This window comes from Ursus americanus, chromosome 5, assembly GCF_024610735.1.
Source record: "Ursus americanus isolate L20-20 chromosome 5, mUrsAme1.1.p, whole genome shotgun sequence".
In the NCBI taxonomy this organism is placed as follows: domain Eukaryota; kingdom Metazoa; phylum Chordata; class Mammalia; order Carnivora; family Ursidae; genus Ursus; species Ursus americanus.
This window is the reverse complement of record NC_142131.1, coordinates 10,248,149-10,275,176: the sequence shown is the minus strand read 5'-3', so window position 1 is coordinate 10,275,176 and position 27,028 is coordinate 10,248,149. Positions and strand designations below refer to the sequence as shown.

The following is a 27,028-nucleotide window of genomic DNA, read 5'->3' as shown; positions in this document are numbered from 1 at the left end:
CATACTTTTATCTGTAGGACACTTAAGTTAACACAATTATACCGAAGGAGCACACAGGATCGGTGAAATCATGGGCCAACTGTGAGGCAAGTGCCATTTTTCCCATTATGAAAAAAAAAAAATCAGTCAAGAATAAACCACTTTATAGCCCCATGCCTTTTGAGTTAAACTTTATTAACTAGTAGTCATACCAGGCAATTAATACGGTTGCATGAAAGGTTAAATTTCCAATCATTACTTGACCCATTCTCAAATAATCCCTTATAAACACCATGCTTTTTAGTATTCCTCTGGAGATACGAGAATGTGGATGGTGGGCAGGAAAGTTGTGCTGGTGTTCTCTTTTCTTCTGAGTGGAATGACTGTTTAATATTTTATATAAGAACAACGCTGCACTGACTCCAGACGGGACCTCCAGTTAAGAGAGGGCGAGATGGAATAAAGAAACTGCCTGCCTATTGCAAATGGTAGCAGGAAAATTAAATATGAGGGGGTTTGGGGGGCGGGGGTTCTAAGGTCCAAGGAGTGTGGAAGGCCCTTAACTGAACGTACTGCCCACTTTCAAGTCATGCAGTGCCTCCCAAAGGTCAGAGATTGCCTGTTACCTCACTTTTGAATATCAGACCAGAGCTCTGGGGCCAAATCTCCACTCTACTCATCTCAAAACTAGACCCTCTGAAAGGCTTGGGGTAGAAACAGAGTCAAAGAGATCATTAGGTCGCTTGATGAGTCAACTCCTCCACCAGAAGCACTATTTGCAAGTTGAAACGAAATCACGAACTAGTATCACAAGCTTTTCCCCCGAACGTTTCATCTTGAGGGAAAACGGAAAGAGCGCTCAGGGGGGACTAGCCGCGCCCGCATTCTGCGGGCAGCCAAGTCCCCCGTGGCAGGGCAGAGCGGCCGCGGGCGTCGCGGCGCGGCAGCTGCAGGGCGCGAGGAGAAGCGCGGCGCCCGCAGGCGGCTCTCAGCCTTTCCCCCGCACCGCCGTAATTGCGGCTTTTAATTAAGGAGGAGGAGCCCAGTTGCCGACTGAGCCGTAGAAGTGATTTTTTTTTTTTTTAAGAGGGGACCTGATTCCTGAAAAAAAGGCTCTAACCTGTCTCCTCATTCTTCCACCTTCGCTGCCAGCTCTCGCGGAGGAGGGGAGATAGCCGGTGCGTGCGTGCCTCGCTTCCTGTTTCATTAACTCACGCGCCCGCCTCACGCTTTCTCAGAGGAGCCGGGGAGCGACCGCAGCTCAGCCCCAAGAGGGGGCGAGCGAAACCCAGCCGGGCTAGCCCAGCCGCGGCGCCCGTACCTGCCCCGCTCCTCGTCGGCGCAGCGCCCAGCGCGGTGCCCGGCGGCCCGCGGCGTCCAGGAAAGGGCCACAGGAGGAATGTTGCCCGGGAAATGTGGAGCGTCCCAGGTCGGTCATTTTCCTGAGAGGGACACGGGGTGCGCGCCCCCTTCCTGGCGGCGGTTTAGGGAGGACGGGAGAGGGCTCCTGGACAGCCGGGGCGCCTCCTGCCGCCTCACTGGCCCGCCCACTCCTGCTCCTCAGCTAGCCGAGGGCCCGAACCCTCAGAGTTCTGGCGAGGCTTGGCGGCTTTGTCTGGGCTCGCGCTTGTGTTCGGAGCCCACCGGCCCGGAAGGGAACAAAGAGCCTCGACCCCCACGCCCAGCCTCCGCCTCTCCCCCACGCGCCGCTTTATCACCTTCCCGGAGACCCCTTTGTCTGCCTGGGAAGCACAGGTCTGCCGTGGATGCCCATGCCCACGCCCCCACCCAAAGTCCTGCTTTGCTGACAATTGAGCTAGGCTGCGTTTTCAACCCACCCACTCCCTGTGTAAACGACCTCATATAGTTCAGCTTTTTTTTTTCTTTTCCAGAATAGACCATTTGTAGATTTGTCGATCCATAACGACCATCCAGCTCATTCTTCATTAGCTTTTTCATTCCCTTCCAGTCCCTTTCGACTGTACTTCTATCTTAGTTTTCTATAAAACAGCAAATTCTTTCTGTAAGTATAAGCCTCTGTCTTGCTCACTTAAATACTCATTACTTAGGGAGGAGCAGGAATATTAAATGGAGTGCCAGAAGTTTGTGTGTGTGTGTGTGCATGCGTGCACGTTTTAGCAGTCCTTACATGCACACACGCGCGCGCGCGAACACACACACACACACACACACACACACACACACTGGCAAGGGCTCTATCTTCGTTTTAATAAATGTCAGGGAACATAAAAACCAGGCTGGCATCTGCCAGCGTGGTTTCCGATAGCGGACGCCTCCGGATAAGGGAGGATTTCCGAAACAGGACTTTGAACAGAGTTGACAACCAGGTTCACATCCTCAGAAAACGCTTCCAAGCTATGTAAGCAACACAAAGTTGCAGCCACCTCCTGGGTAAACTTCAAAGCAACAGAGGCCAGGGGAAGGGAGGAAGGAAGTGCGATATTTAGAGAACTTACTGGGCTGGGGGAAGCTTCTGAACTCATTTAGACAAACTGAAGACAGCAGAAATATAGTCTGTGTGAAGCTACAGTACCCAGTTTCCAAAACTGTAACCATGACGCCCATGCGTTTTACCCACAGAAGAGCAAACAGGGAAGAATCCTTGGTTGTATTGGAGTTTCTAATCCAAATGATACACAGATCTACCCAACGCCAAAGAAGAGGAAAGAAACAGAGGAGACACATTTCCTGCTTTCTGGGCTTTAACTTCAGCGTTTCAGGAAGCCAGCTCTCTCTACTATCTCCTTAGAGCGATAGGGCAGAGAAAGAAGGGACAACCACATGGGGAATGAAGACATCTCTCCTGAGTTCTGCCCAGGGCTTAAAAGGACAAGGGCACACGTTCTTTGTTGACACTTCTGCAGTGACTTCTCCTTGGGCGTGCGAGCCCTGGCGCCAGCACAACTGTCACTACCACCACACAGGGCAAGTTGAACTCATACTGGGAACACGCAGTGGAGAAGCACACACACCTCAACAACAGCCTTTGTTATTTAATTCATGAGACTAAACACACAAAAGCTCATCCGAACACACATACTATCCCAACCCTCACTCTACCGTCTATATTCCCATTTCATTTATGGCTTGACTTTTTTGGTTTGGTTTGGTTTGGTTATATCCTTAAATGAAGCTTTGCATTTACCCGATGAGTTGCGTCTCCTGGTGCTCCTCAGTTCTTGCTATTTCTTTTGTCTTATAAAAGATCAGGAGCAGACTTATCGTGCAGATCGTCCACCTCTTCCTAATGGAGCGCATCTTGGGTGCCCGGGAAAGTCCTGGTTGCCCCAGCTCCCTCACCTTCTCTTGATATAAAGGCTCCGTTTTGGGGAGATACAGTCGCGGGGGGAAATCTGTAAAATTCGAGGAGAGCGTGGAGCCGGGTTCTCAGGAGCAGGTCGCAAGGGTCCTCTGCGGCCGAGCTCCCGCTGGTCCTTGAGCGCTGCCCAGCGCTCTCCCTCCTGGTTCGCGCCAGCCCTGCCCGGGTCGCTCCGCGCCGCCTCCCTGGGGCTCAGGTTTCTTTTCAGATGAGACACCTTGTGCATTGGAGGTGGCGGCCGCTTCTGCAGCTGGGTTCGGGGGCGTCACTGGCCCTTCCCTTTTCCTAGCAGGGAAATGATGAGCAAAACCAGCCAATCACCAGACTGAGGGGGCGGAGGCTGCGGTTGCCTTGCGTTGCTGTCGGCGGCTTGGAGAGTAACGTCGCCGGCGCTGCTTGCACAGTGCTGGGAGAGGAAGCTTACAAGCTCACAGTCGTGTACACACACACACACACACACACACACTCGCACGCACGCACGCAGCAGCACTCGCACACCCCGGGGAGAACGCAGCGCGCCAGAACGAAGTCAGGTCGCCCTCCTGGGAAACCAAAGCATCGGCTCTCTGGACGAGCGCGGAGATAGTCTGTCCTTATCAGCGTGGAGAGGACACCTCAGCTGGGGACAGATTAGAGACGCATCTTGCTCGAGAGATGCTTCGTTTTCGTTTTCGTATAGAGCGCGCGGGGGGCGGGGGCGCAGAAGGGGTAGCTTCTTCCTAGCGCCTTTGGTAAACATACACACTCGGACATACACACGCCAACGCGCATACACACGCCCTCCCAAGTAGAGTGAATCCGGGCAGGGAGGGGGAAGAAGGAGGAGGACGTTTTGTATTCAGTGCACAGCTCAATCTGGAAAGTACAAATACACACATGAACCAATTAGTCGATCGCCCACTCAGGGTGGGTGGTAGATGACCACCCCGATTTAGGATCTAGCAGGAAACAAGTGATGACAGAGGTGTCAGGCGCTTTGTGGATATTTATGTGACTCTTTTTCATTGCCATTTGGAAACTCCTCACGCAGGAGTCAAGGAAACTCCAATCCTCCTTAAACTTCACTGCGGAGAAACAGAATTCTGAGAAAAAACAGCCACCAAGGACATCCTTTTTAAATACAAGTACAAGACACAGGAGAAAGAAAGAAAAAAAGGTAGGAAGATAAGAAGAAAGGAAAGAAGGAAGGGCAAGTTCTTCCTCAAAAGTCTCAGTGATTAACCTCAGGGTTTCACCCTCTCCTCACCTCCTACTGTTTTTCTTATTCCTGTTGTATTGTGTGGCAGGGGCACTTTCAAGCCCTGGTTAACCCTCAGTCTGAGTCTTCCTTCACTGTTCTTTGGTCTTGCCCTCACCAAGAGAGAAGCTTGCTGCTCCGGTTGTTCCCATGCCTTGGTTTGGCTGGTGGGAATGGGTCGGGAGGCACCCCTAGTGTGGGATCTTGTCTGGAAGCCAGGAATTTCTCCCATCTGTAAGGGAAGGTTCCAAGTTCTCGCTTTCTTTCGTCTCCACCCCTTTCCCATAGTTCTGGCAGCGTCTCTCAATTGAATTACTTGTTCCTTCAGGTTATGCAGAGGCTCCAGCTGCCATCCACTCTTGGCCCCTGGGGTTTATACCTCCCCAAGCCCGGAAATGATGAGGCCCACCACCGATCATTGGACAGAGCTGAGCAAAAAGGGGAATTCTGAGTTACTAGTCCCCTGATGGCTTAAGATAACAACTGTTATAACCAGCACCTTTGCTTAAAATCCTGAAGTCCCTGCCAATGTTTGCCATTCCTTGCCTAAGGTTTAAGAAGTGAAGAGCCTCTCAGTTCTCAAGCCTCATCTTTGCAGCAGAGTGAACTAGGGGGTTGGGTCTAAAATGCTCAAAGGAGCAAGTAATTATGAGCCTTTATTGACACTACAAGTGGCCCGCCGGGAGCCTTTGGAGTTTATTGATGTCTAGGCAAATCCCGCTAGCATCTCTATCACACTGACTTCTGGACTAGCAGAAACTGCTAGAATGAAACAGCTTCTTATTTAAGTTAAAAGGGAATTGGGGCAGGGAGAGGGTGGGCAATGCATGGTTAGAATTCTTTAGGTTGATTAATTAGGTACTTTAGGTTAACATTTGATTTTTAAACAGTAAACAAAATATTTTGAATTCTAAATAAAACACTTGCGGATGGGGATGAAGTAATATGCATCACTTAATTAAATTCATACACCATATTTTGAGCAATTAATATGGTCCAGGCAATATGTGAGGACATGGGAACAGATGAATAAAATATAGCATCTAACTGGGGAGGAAGTTTACTCACTGTGGGACGGGATTTGGGGGGCAGGGGACAGATTGTAAAAGAATTAAGTTGCAATGTGGCACCGTCAACTAACACCAGCATTTTAAGTATGTGTCTCCTATCTGGGTACATTACAGGGTAGAAGCACATGGAATATTTAAGTTGTTTGGAGCAAGGAAAGTGATCTTCCTGAGAGAGGACACACATCAACTGGAATTTGCAAACCTAAGGGGCAAGCCAGGCAAAGGGAGGGTAAAACACTGTAATCAGAGGAAAGATTATGTGCACTTCAGAGAGGAATAAAATGCTGGTGCTTTGGGGGAACTTTGAAGTAGTTCAGTATTGTTAGAACACAAAGTGGGAAATAGTAGGAATAGTAGATAATAGTAGGACATAAGTTTTTAGTGTGATAATAATATTCTATAGCTTCACAATGGCAAACTGTCTTGTCTAGTGGGGAAGTCGCAAAAAAAATCTTCAAGAGGAAAGTAGGTTTAATTCATGTATTAAACTTCAAGTTAAATTAGGGGAAACTGTTCATCTGGCCCAAACAGACCAAAACAAACGTACCAACAGCAAAACAAAAGCACACCAAGAACTAGTTATGGGGATACATAAGAAATTTAAATATTGATAAGAGGAAAAAAAAAAAAACCTCTCCAGCTGTAAAATGCTGCTATTTCCGTATTCATTAAGCGTAACACCTTCTATATTGAGGTGAACACTTCTGAATGACTGATAATGGTTTAGTGAGACTCAAGAGATTCCCCTTTCCCATAGTTGAACAATTTTGAGTTTAGAGTGTAATATAGTATCATTTGTTTAATATGATTAGATTCATGAAATATGCATCCATAACACTTTGCCAGGTTAAAAAAGAAAAAAAAAACAAAACAAAAAACATATAGGCCAACGCTTAGGCCAAATGGAGGATAGTCTGATTCTTCTCAATATGCAATTAGGTACAAGAACCATAAACCTAAATATTGAGTAAGAAGTCTTATCAACGTAAGAGTCTTTTGGACTCAACTCCTTCCATTAGTATACCGCTTTTGATGATCCTAGATCATCAAGAAATTAAAGTTGTTTCTAAATTTCCATTCTATCTTTGGACTATAAGTTCTTCAATAAAGAGAACACATTTGTCTTTATTCAGCACAATTCTGCAATTACACAGTACCCGATGAATAAATAATGTAAGTAATGGCAGCTGGTTTTAAAATGCTACTTTATCCTTTAACTTCATGTAAATCATGCTTTAATTGCTGGCCGTGCTCTCTACTTTAGCTGGAAAGAAATGGGTAGACACTTGCAATATCATAGCATAATGGCCCATGACATTTTTTAATCAGTTATTGTTTTAGAATAGTTTAGGTTTACAACAATATTGAGCAGGAAGTATAAAGACTTCCCTTATACCCTCTCCTCCAAACATGCACAGCATCCCCCACTATCAACATCCCACACTAGAGCAGTACATTTGTTAAAATCAATGAAACTACATTTTTTAATAATAATTTTTATTATGTTATGTTAGTCACCATACAGTACATCCTTAGTTTTTGATGTAGTGTTCCATGATTCATTATTTGCGTATAACACCCAGTGCTCCATACAATATGTGGCCTCCTTAATACCCGTCACTGGCCTATCCCAATCCCCCACCCCCCTCCCCTCTGAAGCCCTCAGTTTGTTTCCCAGAGTCTATAGTCTTCCGTGGTTCATTCCCCCTTCTGTTTACCCCCCCTTCATTCTTCCCTTCCTTCTCCTACCGATCTCCCTAATATTTCTTATGTTCCATAAATGAGTGAAACCATATGATAATTGTCTTTCTCTGCTTGACTTATTTCACTTAGCATAATCTCTTCCAGCCCCATCCATGTTGCTGCAAATGTTGGGTAATCGTTTTTTCTGATGGCTGGGTAATATTCCTCAATGAAACTACATTGACGTATCATTGTCATCCACAGTTCATACTCTACATTAAGGTTCATTCTTGGTATTGTACATTCTATGGGCATTGACAGATGTGTAATGACCTATGTGCACCATTATAGTACCGTACAGTTTCCCTGCCCTAAAAATCCTCTGTGTCCTGGCTATTCATGACTGTCCCACCCTCCAGCCCCAGACAATCACTGATCTTTACTGTCTCTGTAGCTTTGCCTTTTCCAGAGGTCATATAGTTGGAATTATACATAATGTGGCTCTTTCCCATTGGCTTCTTTTACTTAGCAATATGCTTTAAAGAGTCCTCCATATTTTTTCATGGCTTGAAAGCTCTTTTTTTTTTTTTTTTAACATCAGTAAAATTCCATTGTCTAGATATATCACAGTTTATTTGAGTACCTGCTGAAGGACATCTTGGTTGCTTCCAAGTTTGGGAAATTATGAGTAAAGCTGCTATAAACATCCATGTGCAGTTTGGGTAAATACCAAGGAGCACAGTTGCTGGTAAGGTAGATGGTAAGACTATGGTTAGCTTTATAAGAAGCTCTATAAGGAACTTGTTTTTACTGCTGAATTGTCTTCCAAGTGGCTGTAATATTTTCCATCCCACCAGCAATGAATGAGAATTTGTGTTGCTCCACATCTTCATCAGTATTTGGTGTTTTCAATGTTTTGGATTTGGGGCATTCTAATAGGTGTATAGTGGTATCTGCTTGTTGTTTTAATTTGTGTTTTCCTGATGATGTATGATGTGGAACATCTTTTCATATGCTTATTTGCCATCTGTATATCTTCTTTGGCAAGATGTCTGTTCAGATCTTTTGTCCTTTTTAAAATAGGGTTGTTTTTACTGTTGAATTTAAGAGTTCTTTGTATATTTTGGATAACTGTCCATTATCACATATTTCTCTTTGCAAATATTTTCTTCCACTTCATGGCTTGTCTTCTCATTTTCTCGACAGTGTCTTTCATAGGACAGAAATTTTAAATTTTGATTAAGTCCAGTTTATCAATTATTTCCTACACTGATCATGCTTTTAATGTTGCATCTATAAAGTCATCGTCAAACTTAAGGTCATCTAGATTTTTTTCGTGTGTTATCTTCTGGGAGTTTAATAGTTTCCCATTTTATACTTAGGTCTATTATCTTTTGAGTTAATTTTTGTAAAGAGTGTGGGGTATATGTCTAATTTTTTTTTGCATGTGAATGTCTGGTTGTTACAGCACCATTTGCTAAAAGACTATCTTTTCTGCATTGTGTTTCCTTTGCTTTTTTGTCAAAGATCAGTTGAATATTCTTGTGTCTATTTCTGAGTATTTTATCTGTTCCATTGATCTATTTATCTATTCTTTTACCAATATCACATTTTCTTGATTATTATAGCTTTATAGTAAGTCTTGAAGTCTCATAACGTCAGTCCTCTGTTTTGTTGTCCTGCAATTGCGTTGGCTATTGTGAGTCTTTTGTTTCCCAATATAAACTTTAGAATCACTTTGTCAATATCCTCAAAATAACTTGCTGGGATTTTGATTGGAATTGCATTAAATCTGGAGAGCAATTTGGGAAGAATTGATATCTTTTTTTTTTTAAAGATTTTATTTATTTATTTGACAGAGATAGAGACAGCCAGCGAGAGAGAGAGGGAACACAAGCAGGGGAAGTGGGAGAGGATGAAGCAGGCTCATAGTGGAGGAGCCTGATGTAGGGCTCGATCCCATAACGCCAGGATCACGCCCTGAGCAGAAGGCAGACGCTTAACCGCCATGCCACCCAGGCACCTCTAGGAAGAATTGATATCTTAACTGTATTGAGTCTTCCTATCCATGAACATGGATTATCCCTTCATTTATTTAGTTCTTCTTTGGTTCATTTCTTTTCTCATTCTTTGACTCAGAATTTGGCATATTTCTGCACATATCTAGTTAGATTTATACTGATTTCATTTTTTTTTAAAGATTGTATTTATTTATGTGACAGAGAGACAGCCAGCGAGAGTGGGAACACAGCAGGGGGAGTAGAAGAGGAAGAAGCAGGCTCCCAGTGGAGGAACCCGATGTGGAACTCGATCCTGGAACTCCAGGATCACGCCCTGAGCCGAAGGCAGACGCTTAACGACTGCGCTACCCAGGCGCCCCGTTTTTCTAAATGCTAATATAATTTTTTTTTTTCATTTCAGATTTCAAGTGTTCCTTGCTAGTAGTGCCTATGACATTTTAGTAATGGGAATGTTGGTTCATTAGTCAATAATCTCCAGAGAAATTGAACCACTAACATGTGTGTCTATACAGAGAGAAAGATACTATTTTAAGGAACTGATCATGTGATTGTGGAGGTTGACAGTTCCTAAAACTATAAAGTAAGCTGGTAGGCTTGAGACCTGAGAAGAAGGAAGAGTTGATGTTGCAGCTTAAGTCTGAGGACATCTGGAGGCAGACATCCCTCCTGCTTGGGGAAACTCAGTCAGTTTTTTCTTAAGGCCTTCAGTTTATTGAATGGGGACCACCCATATTATGGAGGATAATCTGGTTTACTCATACTGATTTAAATGTTGCTAAAACAACAACAACAATGACAACTAAAACACCTCATGGTAGCATCAAGATCTAGACTGGTCTTTGACCAAATATCTGGATACCGTGACCTAATCAAGTTGGTATATAAAATCATCATAGGTGGGGTGGTTGAAGTTCTTGTTAATGACCTTAAAATATAGTGAGAATTATGCATGCAAAGCCTTTTACCTATGAATCAATGAGCAAGAAAAGCAAGAAGCATATTAATAAGGAAATTCAGCTTTTCACCACTAGACAGCTCAATCTCTTTTATTTTTTTCTAGACAAAATATCTAGCTTAAAAAAATTATTCTAAATTAATTTCTTTTACCTATTTAAATATCCACAAAAGCTTCATAGATGTTTTTCTGTATGTGTATTCATCGTCCTTCTGTTTTCATCCTTAATAACCAAATATAATAAGCTTACAACAGAAGGGTGACCTTGACTTTAAGTGCAAGATAAAATCATGAATCTAGTATAATTTCTGGAACAAGATAAATCCCATCATTACCAGTCAATTTTTCCCCTTTATCTAACCCGTGGTACTTATATTATCCTTTGCATTTAGTACTTAATCTCTATTTAAACACAAATGTCTGTAGAAGAGACCATTCTTAAGTATTGTTAGTCAAATATTCTTTAATTTGTAATATTCATTTGAAATGTACTGTGAGACATCTTTTAACTACTCTTAATTAAATATACCCTAATTTGGAATGGGTGCTTCATGTGCTCACAGTCCACATTTTAATTTTTTATAGACTCTTAACTCCTTTTGTTCTATAATCTCTTAAATTATAGACTCTTAACCCTTTAGTTCTATAATCCTAGCTGTTGCTGTTTTATTTCATATTGCACAGACCCCCGAAATGTTAAAATAAACAGATACACTATCCTATACATGTTTTGGGAAATCTTTGTTGATCTACATTATTATCTAGAAATATTTTTTCTGTGTTCTCCTTTTACTGTGTTTCTATGCTCAGTGGTGATGGGAGGAACTGAATGGTAGTAAGAGAGTAACTTCTGGGCTAAATATTACCCCAAACAGATTTCCTATTGAATAGTGATCACTTACTTGATAATTTTCTATGTTGCTATCTGGAGAGTTTGTTATTTAGGCTTGTAATTTCTTTAATCTTTGTGAACTTTCTAAATGTCTCCCCTGTATCTGAATTAGATACAATTTCTTCCTCCTATCTTACTATCTTTCTTTTCTCCTATTGCCCAATGCAGTCGCCCACTTAATTTTCTCTTTAATTTAATTTCCACCTTCCTTTTATATTATTTTCAATTCATCATAATAAAAGCAAAAGAGAAAGAGTAGTATGAATTGTTAAAGGTTAAAAATTATTTTTATATGTCTGTCGTTATATATATATAAATATACATATATGTCTTTACATATATGTATATATATATGTGTGTGTATATATATATATATATATATATACATATCTCTGTAATTGTTTTTCTAGTTATAATAGTATACAGTGAGTATCTCTGGAAAATATTGTTTCAATGTACAGAATTATAACATGGGACAGTCCTATGTAAATCAAATTTTGTGATGTGACATTTTAAATGATTCATTAATGTTTATTATTTTAAAAATTCTAAAGAAAAATGCTATTGAAGTTATTATTAACTGGTAAACTGGTAAACATTATTAACTGGTAAAGCCCATAGAAGACTTTTGTTTTCTTGAAAAATTAATTAAAATTAAATACACACAAACACGTACACACACAATGAGTTGCCAGTATTTTAAATTTATTTTCAAAAATATCCTAAGACTTGTTAATACCAGACTCACCTACTCTGGTGGTAACAATTCGGTGGGATTAAATAGGAGCTGTTTCATCTCTCCCTCTAATTTTTGTTTATTCCAGAATTTTTTATTAACTTATTTTACCTACTTGGTCTCTACATGTATTTGAGCTTTTAATACTTCAAGTAAATAATTCTATTCAAGGATATACATATCATGATTTACCTGTTTAACGGATTGAAATTTTGATAATCTTGGCTTTTGTAAAGTAAATAGTTGAGCAAATAACTAAACAAAACCCTTATGAACTAAAATTTTGATTGCTGAGTCTAGCAATGCCTGCCTACTCTGTCAGCAGGAGAAAGTTGCTCTGGGAGAATGAATCAATAGATACTTATTGGAGGGAGCCTGTGGGAATAAAGGAGTAATAATGAGTCTAGTTCACATCTGACCTATACTTCATAATATAAATAATTAATCTGTCTTCTGCATTACCACAATCCTATTTCCAACATTCCACCAGAAAACTTTATGTAAATACCTATGGATAGCATAGGTATTGTAGCTAAGCACATGTTCACAAATACATAGCTTAGGCAATTGTGATAGCTTATATTCGTTATGATTGTGCTCCTATCATTAGAAAAACAAAGAAATACATTTTAAAATTCTACTGGGAAGATCCAAAATGTCTGGGAATTTTACACCTTTTTTTATGACCTGAATGCATAACTATTTACCTTTGACCTCATGTGTTAAATGAAGATATGAAAAAGAAAGTAGATTGGATTTATTCACCTATAATTTTTTTGACAGAGAAGTGAACTTATAGGGAACTCTCAGGGATGAATAGATTATTATAACATTTCTTTGTTTTTTTAAATAACATTTCTGATGTGTAGAATTCCTTTGGAGACTAACCTAGAATGCATGAAGATTTTGAATGTGTGTCCTTGGTATTTTAGATACCTGTCATATGTCCGTTGAGGTGAGCAGAGGTGTTTGGGCGGTTGATGATTCTTATCCATGGATGTCGAGGTCCCCCTGAAGATGCAGTTACCCACAGGAAGCATCAAACTAGCCTTATATCGTTGGTTCTTTATTGACAAGCGGTAGAACAAGTACAAAAACATACTTCAAACAATGAGTTGATTCAACTACCCACTTAATATCATGGTACACCTATTCACAACCTATAATCAAAGGGGTTAAAGAGGGAGACTTTGGAAACCATGTATTACTATTAATCTTCTTACTTTACAGATTTAAAAAAATAAGTTAGCATGTTTTCAAGTAATTTGCATATAGTATTGATTTGTAGAGGAGGAAGACTTTTCTTCCCTTCTAGATTCTTTGCCTGTTCTAATAATTAAAGACATAAGACAGATTAACAGGAGAAAAACAAATTTAATTTATACATACAGAAGCTCATAAAAATATGAGACTCAAAGAAATGGCCAAAGCAGGTAGCTTTTATACTTTTTAGGCACAAAAAAATAAATAAATAAATTTGTGATGAATTGACAAGACAAAGAATTTTGAGTTTAGGATAATAAATTAGTGAGGAAATAACAAGATTTGTTTATACAGCCTGCTAGGCCTTGATATCACTAACTCTGATGATAGATTGCCTTCTAACTTCTGATACAGGCAGGGTACCTTTCACATGGGCGATTCACTTCTTGCTTTCTGGGGAACAAAGGAGGTTAGAGTGTCCTTCTTATACCTGCTATTTCTTAGGTAACTTTAATTTAAAATAATCAATATGCTAAAGTAGTATATTTTGGGGTGGCATATTTTCTCCCTTTCATATTCATTTACTCATTAGTCAAAAAACATTCCTTGAGTACATATTGTTTGCCAGATATTATATTTGACCCTGAAGATACAGCAGAGTACAGAACAGACAAATGTCTTCTTGAGGTGTTTAATTTCTGTAAGTAGAAAGATATGATAAAAGGAAAGAAAAGGAAAAACATGGAGGTAATTACATATTGTGATTAGTGCTGTGAAGGAGTAACACGGCAATGTATTGAGGTAGTAAAGAATCTGTTCTTTGAATTAGATGGTCAGAGAAGGGCTCTCTGAGGAAGTGACATTTGAAATGAGATTTGCAGAATAAGAGGGAGCTCTGAACTTGGTAAGAGCATTATAGGCTGAGAGAATAGCAGGTACAAAGGCCAAGAAGTAGAGAATGGCTAGGCAGAAATGTCAGAAAATAAAGAATACAATGGAAGCCATTATATCGTGCATAATAAATTAAGCAAAATAGAAGATACTATATAAGAAGGTATTTGCTGAAAGCATATTTCTGAATTATTTATACCAAAGCCTGGAAAAGCAAAATTATTTAGGACATGTAGCATTCCTTTTAGGTAGTGCTACTTGTCTTTTTGAGGCTTGAGCTCATGAATTTAAACAGAAACATGTCAGTGTGGTTATATGACTATTTCCATCTGAGTTGAGTTATCCAGGCTTTAGACAACAGAATCTATATATTTGAGTTCAATGAGGGTTGAGGTTTTGCCAGACAAGTGTGGCAGAGGGAGAGAAAATAAAAGTTGTAAGTACTTAAAAATTAATGAAAGTTGGGGCGCCTGGGTGGCACAGCGGTTAAGCGTCTGCCTTCGGCTCAGGGCGTGATCCCGGCGTTCTGGGATCGAGCCCCACATCAGGCTCCTCCGCTGGGAGCCTGCTTCTTCCTCTCCCACTCCCCCTGCTTGTGTTCCCTCTCTCGCTGGCTGTCTCTATCTCTGTCGAATAAATAAATAAAATCTTAAAAAAAAATTAATGAAAGTAGTGATGAACTAAGATGATACTCTAAGATGGAAGAAAGGAAAGTGAAAACATAAGGGGAGAGATGCATTACGATGAAGTCTATAACCTAATGGGATAAAATTTCAATGCAATAAAGTAGATTTAAGGGGCCACCAGAGAAACTAAGCTGAACAGGTGATAGATGGTACTCAGAGAGATACTTACAAACTGGGTTTCAGGGGAAAATAAGCTAATGGTGGTGCAAGATACAAAATTTTTATGGGAATGGGAGACTAATGGGAGACTGAATTGAGGTGAAACCAAATTTTACTAGAGATGAGAAAAACAAGAAGAGGGGAAAAACTAGGGTGCTGGATGAATTGTCTATATGATTATTGGAAGTCACTAAGAATGATGGGAGTGAGTGTGGATTACATGAGTTGAGCAGGCATTTAGGTTACTGGGAGTGAATAGGTGTTCTGTAGATGACAGGAGGAGGCAGGTGAAGGTAACACTGATGACATACATGGAAAGGTTGTTTGTATATGTAATGGGGAACCAAAAGGGACATCTTTCCTTTACTGGCAATGACCTACCTGACATGTCAAAGAAAAATAGCTTTCACTTGTGAGTGCTTGCTAGAGAAGGAGTGATCTCTTTTCAAAAACTCGGAAGTGATCATTAGGTGATGAGATGGCCAACTAGTTACTTCGTCCTAAATTGTTATAACCAAAAGGCAAAGAAATCATTTTTTTAGTAGTTCTGGATTGCACATGCCTTCTTACTTAAGTTTTTTTTCTTATTTTATATAAATGTGAATTTCAAATAACTTTAATCTTATTTTTATTTTTGTTTAAACAGTGAATTTTTCACTCTTACTTGACAACATTTAAAATGGATTCAAATTAGTAATTCAGGTTTGCTGTTGAAGTATTTCATTTTGATTATTTCCTAATCCACTATGTGAATTTTATTAGTTAGCTTTATTAATAATAAATGACCATCCCCAAATCACAGTTTACAGTAACACACATATATTTCTTTTTCATGATAGATGTCAGTGGCTATGAGGCAACTTCTATGGCTCTGCCACAGGCCTTCTCATTCCAGATTCCAGCCTCAAAAAGTGGGCCTTATTTGGGACATCCAAAAATTTAACAACAAAAGTAAGATCTACCAGTGGAAGGTAGCACTGATACCTTACACAAGATTAAAAGTTATAATAGACACATAGCTCATTAGAAGACTAACCCTTAGGGGATAAATCCACACTGGGCAGATAGATATGTGTCTGCCAAGGGTAGAAATCCAAATGCTAGCTGTCTGCAGGGTCCAAAGGGATAGGAGATTTAAAGACAGATTAAATGTCAAGAATTTTTCAGTAAAAATCATAGAAAATAAAAATAGCTGAAGTAATAGGCATAGTGCTGTTAGAAAAGAAAGGTTAGCTAGTCCATATTCCTAAAACCCTCACAAAGTAACAATTCTGTGGTAAAATTTTCATGATCCAGTGTCTAGCCACCAAATTTACTGACTCAAATATATGATGTTGTTCCATGCGTCAAAGGGCGGGCTCACATTATTTATAGCTAATAGCTTGTTTTATTCATCTCAGCCTGGGGATGGTTTTGCCAGTGGACTAAATGTATTTGAAGGCTGATGGCCAAAGCTCTCTTTTCATAGGACTGTGGTTGGGTAGGAGCTTCCAAACTTACATCTTAGGTTTCTTTTCTGTACTATTTCTGGTTTAATTTTAACCCTTTCTGATTGGCATGTTTATTCTTTAGTATTCTTAATCCAAATTCAGGTTACATTTAAGTATTCACAGCTATGTAGCTATTCTGTCTCCTTCGTATAACATTGTGTCTGTTTTTTAATTTTAATATTTCACTCTCAGGAAGCAACCATTGCTACATCCATTCTAACATTTGAGAGGGTGTACCTCATTGTAATTCCAGAGAACAGACATGACATACACATGAATCTGAGTCTTAGAGAAAATTTTCCCTTAATTATATCACTTGAAAAAATTAGTAATTTTACGTTTGAAAGACTGACATCAAAACTCTGGAATATCAAGCCAACAACCCAAAATAGCTGTTAAGGGGAGAAAGAACTAAACAAAGGAACGATTAGCTATGAGAATAGGTGTTCACAAAACATAACAATGAGTTTAGTTACTCTCTCTCATTGTCTGTCGGACTTTAGCGAGAATCATTCTAATTTTATTGATATAATTTACAGTCAGTGAGATGTATTCTTAAGGGGACAATTTGATGAGTTTGGTAAAATCCATAAGCAATAATAGGCACTCTGGTCAGAGCATAGAACATTCCATCAGCCTAGAAATGCCGTCTGTACTTCTCTCCAAACTCCATCTACCATATGCAGTGATTCTTTATCATGTATCTTACCATAGATTAGTTTATCTTGTTCTTAAATTCCATAAGAATGGATTTATGTAGTACCTACTCCTTCGTGACTTGGTTTTAAGAGTTTTCAATGTTTTGTTTGTTGATAATTTGCATATCATATACCCTTTTTCTTCTTTTACTTTCGACTTATCTTTGCCTTTATACTTAGGGAGAATTTATTGGCAGCATATAATTAAGCCTTGATTTTTTTTTAAAATCGAGTCTTACAATTTTTTCATTTTAATTGGAGTGTTTAGTCTATTTTGTGTTTTTTGAAGTCTTTAATTTTAACCAATATTTAATACACTTTGGTTTAGATATACTAATTTGATATTACATTTATACTTGATCCATTTTTTTGTTCTTTTCTTTCTTTTCCTGTCTTTTGGATTATTCCAATTTTTTTTACCAATTTATTTTATTTTATTTACATATTTAGGCACATTTCTATTATTATAGAGTATGTTAGAATGTTCGTTTTTTTGAAATATAACTGGCATATAATACTACACTAGTTTCAGTTGTATGACATAGTGATTTGACAATTCTATACATTACTCAGTGTTCCCCCTGAGCATGGGCACATTATTACAATATGATTGAGTATATTCTCTATGCTGTACTTTTTATCTCCATGAAGGAGATTATGAGTTAGAATGTTCATTCTTAAAACATATAATTAATATTACGACACTTAATGTAAAATGTAAGAAAATTGCAAGTATATACTTCTATTTATTACCTCTGTTGCTTTTGTCATATAGTTTCCCTTTGCACATATCATAAACTGCACAATACAATGTTATTGTTTTTGCTTCAATTCATAGACTTTTAAAAAATTTCAGATAGCACAAACTAAAAATATTTGTTTATATTTATCCATATATTTACCATCTTCTTGGTTTTCTTTCTTTATTATTTCATGCAAAGATGAATTTCCATGTGACATCTCTTTTCTTCTCCTGACACCCGTCCTTTAATATCCTTTGTAATTCAGGTCTGCTGGCAACATGTTCTTCTTTTCACCCAACTTTTGGAAGGACACTTTTGCTTGATATAGAACACCTATGGGATAATATTTATTGTTCTTGTTCCAGCATTTTACAGATGTTGTTTCATTGTATTTATTTCTCTCTCTCTCTCTCCCTCCCTTCTTTTTATGAGAAGACAGCCGTGAATCTTCTGTTAGTTCCTCCATAAGTATGTGCCTTTTAATCTGGCTTTCTTCAGCATTCTGCTTCTTATCTTTAATTTCCAACACTCTGACTATTATGTGCGTAGGAGTCGTTTAAAAAGCTTTCTGGATCATAGGTTGATGTTTTTCACAAAGTTTGGGAAAGTTTTGGCCATCATTCTTGACCTCTTTTTCTGGCCCATTTTCTTCTTTCCGCTTCTATGAAACACCAATGACAATGACATGTATCATACTACTTGCTGTTTTAACACTGGCCACTGAGGCTTTTTTTTAATTTTCCTTCCAACTTTTTTTTTTCCCTCTTTATTCTTTAGGTTTGGTCATTTCTATTGGACTGTGTTCGAATTCACTAACATTTTTTTATGCTATATCTAATCTCCCACTAAGCTTGCTCATTAAATTTTTCATTTCAGATATTTATATTTTTGTGTTTCCATTTGATTCACTTTTATAGATTTTTGTTTCGATTCTGAGAGTCCCCATCTGCTCATCCATCATGTCCAATTTTCCCTGTAACACCTTTGTCATATTTGTTATAGCTGTTTTAAAGTCTTTTTGATAATTTCTATATCTGGCTTATATTAGGTTATGTTTCTGTGCACCCTTTTTTGCTTGATTGTGGGTCACATGTTTTGCATGTCTCATTTTTTTTTTATTATTATAGACTGGCTATTGGGAATAGATAACATATTATAGGAAGTGTTGGATATGTTATAACTCCAAAGTCTTCCATCCTTACATGACCTCTAGTGTCTCTATAGCTCTCATCCTGCAGCAGTTACTCCCTATTAGGTCTTATTAAGACTTCCTGTGGGGGCACCTGGGTGGCTCAGTAGGTTAAGTGTCAGACTCTTGATTTCGGCTCAGGTCATGATCTCATGGTCATGGAGTGTCAGTGAGTGTGGAGCCTGCCTGAGATTCTCTCTTCTTCCTCTTCCCCTCCCCACTCCCTCTCTCTCTCCCTAACAAACAAACAAACAAACAAACAAACAAATGACTGCCTGTGTACATGTGCAGCCCTGCCTTCAAGCAGTAGTGTGTGGGAAACTCCATGTGAAATTCTGGGGCTCCTGCTCTGCATATTTCTACCTCTTTTGTTACTTATCTGAAAATTCCAGCCAATTTATGGGTCTAGAACACAAGTATCTTCTCTGCAGTTCAGCAAACTGTATCCTTTTTGGTTTTTAACTTCCTGCATTTCAATCCAGAACATGGAGTATGTTCAGAAATTAATGTGAACATGAGGCTTGCTTCAAGCATTTCCCTTTTCTTAGAGATCACATATGTGCTAGTTCATTTCATTCAAGAAGCAGAAGCCAAGGCAGGATTAGACATGCAAAATATATACTGGAGGAAGGGATTATGAGGAATACCAGGGGGCAGCCAGAGGAGGCAGGGAGAATCATCAAATTTATGCAAGTCTTACCCCTGTGAAGGAAGAGGGAAGGGAGGAGGGCTGTGTAGGAAATGAAATCTCAGCCTTTAGTACAATTCTATGAGAGTTTTGGTCAAGTATATGGAGAATCCTTGAAACAAAGTTGCCCATTAGAGGGCATGAGTATTTCTGCCCTAAATATTCATTAGTCAGAAGTAGCCTATAGGAAGTGTGGCCTTGGCAGGAATGGGGTGGTAAGTTCATAGTGTAGCACCCGGGGTTTTCTATCATTTATGCTTTCTGCAGCAGGTCATGTCAGCAGTACATTTTCATGGCTACTTGCCACTACCCATCCCTGCCTAGTCTCTGCCCCAGATTCATTTCTCTACCCTAGTTTAAGAAGCAGTTCTTCTAGGATTCTCATGGGTCTCTCCGTCTAAGAGGAAACTTAAAAGGCAGTGGTTAGTTAAGCAAATACAGCCCCCATCACTGCAGATGGTCACAGGGCTGTATCCTATATTTATTGTCTGTCTCCTCCTCTAGCCCTCAGCTATCACCATTGAAGGTCTTGGTGGCTTACTTAGTGGTTTGACCCAAACCTTCATTCATGAGTGTTCTGACTCCTTGGTAATCATTATCTTTCTCGGGCAAGGTTGCTCCATGTGTCTCTTCAAATTACATTAGAAGAAAGGAGTAATAGGAAATGTCCAAGAAAGTCACATTGAATTCCACATTTATTCCTTCTGCCTCCAACATGTATATCATCACACCTGCAAAGATGTTCTCACCCACTGGGACATTCCAGGTTACCGCTGGTGAGATTATTAGGAGTCCCACCTTCCTTTCAAGATTGCATCCTCTCTGCCTGCTGGGTAGCAAGTCAGTCAGTTCCAAATCTTGATCTTACCGCCTGTTTTTTAGATTAATCCTGGTACTATTTGTATTATTTCACATTGTTTGAAAGGTGACCATTTTCCTAACTCTCTGGGAGTACCCATAAAAGCCACTCTAATTTTTCCTCTCATTATGGCAATTGCACCCACTTTGCTTCTGATGGTTAGATGTTGCCTTTGGCCTCTATATTTTCTAGATTCTATCATCCTCCTTACCTTCTGAGAACACAGTTCTGTAACAGAATTTATTACTATGAGCCCTACCAACAGAAGACAGGTGCCATTCAGTGTCTCAAGGATGATGCTGTTTCTCTTACCAGTGCATTACTACTGCTTTTGTAGTTGGGGTGTATTCCAGGCTTTCCCTTGGAATGCAGTTAACTGGTAGGTTTTCTAGCCTTATATAGTATATCCAGTAGCTTGGCCATTTTTGTGAAATTTTTAAATTCCTCTTTTTCTTGTCTGCTATGATAGTTTTGGCTTTTCTACTCTAATTATTATTGGCTGTCATTTACTCTAAACTTCCAGGAATCATCTTGACAGTGTATTAGCATTATTTTCTGAAGTCTTTGTCAAGGTCTCAAATTCTTTATAATGGGATAGTTCCTTCTTATCAATTACACAAATCATTATCCAACTCATGTTCTACCTTTTTGATATAAGACCCTCAGGATTCAGCCCCAATCATGTTCTTCTAGCTCCTTCAAGTGTATAATGACTAGGTCCTACAGAACCCACTAGAAGTTTATTGGGAAGTGCCCTCAAGTTCCCTTGGGGGTATAGTCCCTTATTTTCCTTGGCATGCTTCACACTTTCCTAGCTTAGAGGCTAAATGGGGAGCTATATCCAGGTGCTGAGGGGTGTTCATGATGTCCTATGAAGCAGTGATCATTGCATCATTTTCAAGCAATGGAGGCATGCTAGTCTTTCCTCAGAAGAAACGGGCCTTTTCTTCAAGCCCAGAGGATTCAAGGGATCTTGAGTTAAGGTTTATGAGTTCATCAACCCAGATGTCCCCAGCTCAGGCCTCGTGGTCTCACTCCCTTCAACTAAGAATCTATCACTGACACTGCCTTTGTTGGAAAGACTGACAATTCAGCCTTCTCTAGAAAGCTCTCTGCTACTATTATAATTAATTTCTGGGCCAAAGTCTCAGGTTTTTTTTTTTTTTTCCCTGCCTCCAGCTGCAGGAGATAAGAGCCTCTTTATAAGCTGCCAAGGAGGCGCTCTGAATTTTACACTTCACCTTCAATTGGTGATTAATCACCCACAGCCTTTTATTGGTCTTCTCTGATGCATCAAAGTCACTCAGTAAGAGACATCTGATGCAATTTCCTTCTAATACTTCCCTGAGCTACTCAAAAACCTGAGATGCTGCCCTTGTGAGTGCATTCATTTGGACCAGCATACCAAACCAGTTCACCACAGGGGAGTTTTAACAAATGCTCTGCTATAATTGAAGAGCTCCACCTACTGCCAGTTATAGAGTTCTCCTTGCCAGCTTGTTGGCAGAGCATTCAGCTTCAGAGTCCCACATTAAAACCTGTCTACTTAGACTACTACTGATACTGATTGTCTTAAGTCAGGATGTATGGAAAACATACTGAAATGGAGATTTGCCTGTGAGAAGTGTTTTGGTCTGTACCCTCAATATCAACATTTTGTATGAGTAAAGGCACTAGAATTGGTTAAAGAGAGAAAGAGAACTTCAAAGCAGTTACAAGGATGAACTTACATGGTTTCATGGGAAGCAGTGGAGTTGGAATGGCCCTTTAGAGTGGCCTTGCCTTGAGACAAAGGAGCTATGACTTTACACTTCTGTGTTGACAATGGGTAGATTTCTACTTTGGGATGGGATATGACTTGAGTGTAGATGCTCTCTTTAGCTAAAAAAAATTTCTAGAGAGAGACTCAGCTATTGGCATTCTCAAAATGTGGGAGAATGAGTGTCTCAGTCCTTAAGGGTTTAAGTAGCACGTTGTATTATAAACTACCAAAGGTGATTGAGAATGACATTGTGTTGGTTTGTCACTCCTTCTTGATTTTGCATTTATAACAATTTTGTGACTTTTTTCCTTCCTGTTGTTACTATAATTTCTCAGAGTCTTAAGTAAGTTGGTTCAGGTTTCATTAGCTTTTATTCTGTACTGTCATTAATATTCACACAAGTGACGTTATTTAAAGTTACATGTGTTAGAGTTTTGTTATTTAACATTTCTATAAGAACAAGAATATATTTCTTTCAAGAAACTCAGGATTTTTAGCAAAGACAGCTTTTTCTGATGCTTGCTAAGGCTAACCTCAGCAAGCCCAATATCTTTGTAGGCTTTAGAAAAATGGGATATTTAAATAATTCTTGGAGGCTTAAAGGAAAATAAAAAGAAGTGAAGAAAAAATAAATACCACCTACAGTTTTAAGTGGATTTTGTTCATCTTGCAGATTGAAGCAGCCCATTGTTAATTTTGGAAATCCTTCACAATATTTAACTTTGACATCACCTTTAATGCCACTGAGATTTACTGTCTAAATGAAACAATCAAAATAAGAGACAGTGATATAAGTGGCAAGCACCTCTGCTCTATTTTCTCTTTGCAGTGGGGTAATAAAGCTCAGGTCCATTGATCCGGGCACCACTGTATGGGAGCATCCCATGGCTCATAGCACAAAATCCCAAAGATAATAAGTGCAGAATCACACTCTAATACAATAGTAAAAGCCCAATAGTAAGGTAATGTTTAACATTATGGTTTGAAGAAAGATTATTTTTTTGTGAGAGATTGCACATTCAAACATATTGAATGCTCAATGTGGCATGTATTTGGATGGGCAATGAAAGATTCATATAAATGTTCATGAATGATCACACGGTTGCACATAATGTTCAGCAACAGTTACCTAAATGTTTTCATATTGCCATGGGAAAATTCATATAGAAAGCCTGAAAGGACACATTCGAATGTATGATTAATGAAAATAGATCTAATTGATACTATTCTACCATAATCTACTCACTCTAATGTTTACATAGGTATTGTTTCCAAATATAAAAATAAAATGTGGTATGAGAGCTGTAAAGATATTTGACAGGTTATTTGAAAGAATGAAGATATAAAAATGCAAATGAATTAGGAGCCATTTTATCATTTTTTCATAGATTGAAGACAGACAGTGTTTGAGTGAGTGTTTTAAAAGCTTGTGAAAATAGGGGTGGCTCGATTAACTTTGAGCGCTTGGAAGAGTGCTATGTTTGACACAAAAGGTACAAGATTCTTCTTCTTTATTTCCCATTTCACCCAGTATGACTGCATAGCTGAACCAAAATATTCCTAGTCCCTGGATAAAGTTTTGAGGGTGGAGAATAAGAATCAAAGGAGTATAGGAATTGTATACATTCTAAGTATCCATGGAGAAGAAGAAAGACAGATAGCTGGGGAGAACTCCTCACAAATTACTTTGACTCTTACCTTGGGACCAATAGGAGAGGTTTAGAAAAAGCAAAAAAAAAAATCAATCTGATTCCTGTAGATTAGGAGTCAGAATAGGAACACCTTTACCAAAGTTGAATTATTGCTGTGTGTAATATTGCTTTCTCTTTAGGAATGTTAACACCAAACGCTAAGGTTGAAAAATCTCTTACCCTTGTGTGATTCAAACTGCTTATTAATTGTCACACTAATTGTAGAGTTTTCACACATGATTCTTTAAAGTATCTGAAAGTCATTAGTACTCCTGAGTTTCCACAGCTATCCTATGTGCCACTGATGTGCAAGGCATTTGGGACAATAGTAAACATTCTAGAGATTTAATAATAGAATACAAAAAACAAAAAATACTACTGTTTTCTTTTACATCAAATTTTCAGTGTTTCCCCTTCTAATGCTTTTCTATAACCTCCCCCTGCTCCTCTTTATTACATCCTATAAAGTGAGTATGTCCTCGTTAGTCTTTCAGACATTCATTTTAAGTTGCCTATTTTTTTGTCAATAAGGCTTAAGGGATTAATGTAAATGCTATTGCAATGGTTAATTTTATGTGTCAATTTGGAAGCTGTTTGTGGATGAAATTAACATTTAAATTGATGAATTTTGGGTAAATCAGATTGCTCTCTATAAAGTAGGTGGGCCTCATGAAATCAGTTGAAGGCCTAAATAGAACAAAAAGATTAACCTCCCTGAGAAGGAAGGAATTCTTTAGCAAACTGCCTTTGGACTTCTGCACCATTGACTCTTCTCTGTCTTGAGCCTGGTGGTTCACACTACAGATTTTGGCCTCACCAGTGTCCATAATTGTATGAGCCAATTTTTTATAATAAATCTCTCTCTGTCTCTTTCCCTCTCTCTTTCTCTCCCTCCTTCTGTCTCTTTATATGTATAGCTTATTAGTTCTGCTTCTCTGGAGAACCCTAATATAGCTATCATACACAATTTGGCTATTCAAATTTTAAAAAAGTTTTTTAAAAATTTTTTTCAGAAAGTTAACCATGATTAAATTGTTAGCTTCTCTCCATGGTTATATCTGGGTCCTTAAATTCTCTCTGCTTGGATAGCAGAGCTTACTTAATGGAGAGATTATATCACTAACTGCATTGCCAGGGCAGCTTTACGACTACACACGAGCTATCTTTCTCAAGAAAGTGACAGTGAAAGCAGGTTTTTTAATATTTGAAATCCCAAAATACAGCATTAGCAAATGGAGAAGGAAGAAAGGTGGAATTTATAAGGACTATAAATATTAATATCACCTCTTTTTAGGAAAAAAGAGACAATATTAGGTATAGAGGCTGATAATCAGGGCAACAACTCCTAAAGTCACTATTAAAACTTGATTTTTCTTTCAAATTTCCCACTAACTACTTCTCTAGCTGGTAGAATCAATGAGAATATGCAATGAAATTTTAAACTTTGATTTTTTTTTTTACATAGTTGTGGTTTTAATTCTCCAAACAAGCAACATGCATGCTTACTGTATAAGAGCATTTTTGGCTATACAGTGTTGCTAAGGTATACTTTCAAAGTAAGACTCTGCCATCAGAACACGCTGGAAACCTTACAGAGTCCTTTAAGTTTTTGTGGATTTTAGAGAAGAACGGTAATCTATCTATTTTTTTTTTCAGGATTTTCCAGAAGTGTTCCTCAAAGGAAAAAAAAAAAAGCGCATAGTTAGTGAGTGTCTTGATGAAAAGTTTCTTCATAAAAACTACAACAGAGGACTTCAGGTAAGATCTTACTTCCCTCCATAAACAACTAGAAATTCAACAAAACATTTGTTTTCAGATACTGGGTGGCAGATAGCACAAGTCTGTGAGAGAAGAGAAACGAGAATTATCTGCTCTCAATCACTCTGGCTTTCTCCCTACAGGCAATTTTTGAAATCCTAGAGCAGGGAAGGCGAAACAAAAGACCTAGTTTGAAGTTTGGAGAAGCTATGGTGGCTAGACTATTGGAATCAGATTACCAGTGAGGAGAGAGTTACACAGAGAAAGCTCTGGAAATCTGCATAAGGATCCTTTGGAGTCTTAGGCTGAATACCAATCTACCAGTGTAAAGTTAAACTCCATGAGAGCAGGCAAAGAAAAATTTCAGAGGAAAGAATAATTGTCAAGTAACTGTAAGCCAAACAATTGCTCTATCTTAAACAGGGCCATGGATTCTTCTGAAATCCAGCAATCACAGTGAAGAAACCTCATTACACGCATAGGGCATTTAGAAGAGATGCAAGGCCATGCTTTAGTAATTGGGCTGAACTACTCTTCTAGAATAGATTACTGTAGACTGAGGTCAGCAAACTAAGAACCAAATCTGACTCTCTGCCTGATTTTGTAAATAAAGTTTTATTGGAACACAGCTCTTCTCATTCATTTACATATTATTTATGGACGTTTTCATGTTACAACAACAGAGTTGATTAGTTGAGATAGAGACCATTCAGCCTGCAAAACTTAAAATAGATGCTGTCTGGCCTTTGTATTACAGAAACTTTGTTGATTCCTCCTCTAAACTCTCCCTGAACGATAGGATTTTCATGCAAGTCAACAGCCTGTCAAAACAAAGTCCAACATCGTCAAAAGTCAGATAAAAAATTCAATAATCAACAGTTTAAAGTTTCCAATGCCTGTCATCCAATCAAAACATTTTTTTTAGGTTTCAACTAAGATGACACCATGGGGAGATCCAGAATGCCCTTCTACAGACACATGGGTGGATGAGAAAACACAAACATCAAAAACAGGTAGGAAAGACTGAAGACACATTCTTTGGTAAGGAACTCCCAACCTTACTTAGCCTAGGGTCTGCGAGACCTAGGAGACTACAGCAAACAAAGGAAGAGTTGCTAATGAGCACGGAGGCACTCCCAGCAGACATACTCCTACCCTTCCACCAGCTCAGTGTGGAGGGAACAAGCAAAATGGCCCATCTCCCAGTCTTTCCCTGGAAGGGTTACATCTGCACACTTTGAAAGCACTGCCTAAGTTGTCTTCTAAGTTATCAAGAGATACAGATACTATTTTGTTCC

General features: G+C 39.0%; 1 protein-coding gene and 1 long non-coding RNA gene across 4 annotated transcripts in view; one reads left to right on the top strand and one right to left on the bottom strand.

Annotated features, from left to right (window-relative positions):
- Positions 1-3,582, bottom strand: part of ST8SIA4 (ST8 alpha-N-acetyl-neuraminide alpha-2,8-sialyltransferase 4) — a 91,637-nt gene extending 88,055 nt beyond the window's left edge. Inside the window, exon 1 of the mRNA XM_045808339.2 lies at positions 3,146-3,582. Within this exon, the coding sequence (XP_045664295.2) occupies positions 3,146-3,258 (113 nt within the window). The 5' untranslated portion in view covers positions 3,259-3,582. The remainder of the gene's footprint in view (positions 1-3,145) is intronic.
- Positions 1,101-27,028, top strand: part of LOC123799315 (uncharacterized) — a 373,482-nt gene continuing 347,554 nt past the window's right edge. For all 3 annotated transcript variants that reach the window (XR_015724363.1, XR_015724364.1, XR_006781580.2), the window contains exons 1-3: positions 1,101-1,408; positions 25,629-25,730; positions 26,656-26,743. This is a non-coding gene — a long non-coding RNA (uncharacterized LOC123799315). The remainder of the gene's footprint in view (positions 1,409-25,628; positions 25,731-26,655; positions 26,744-27,028) is intronic.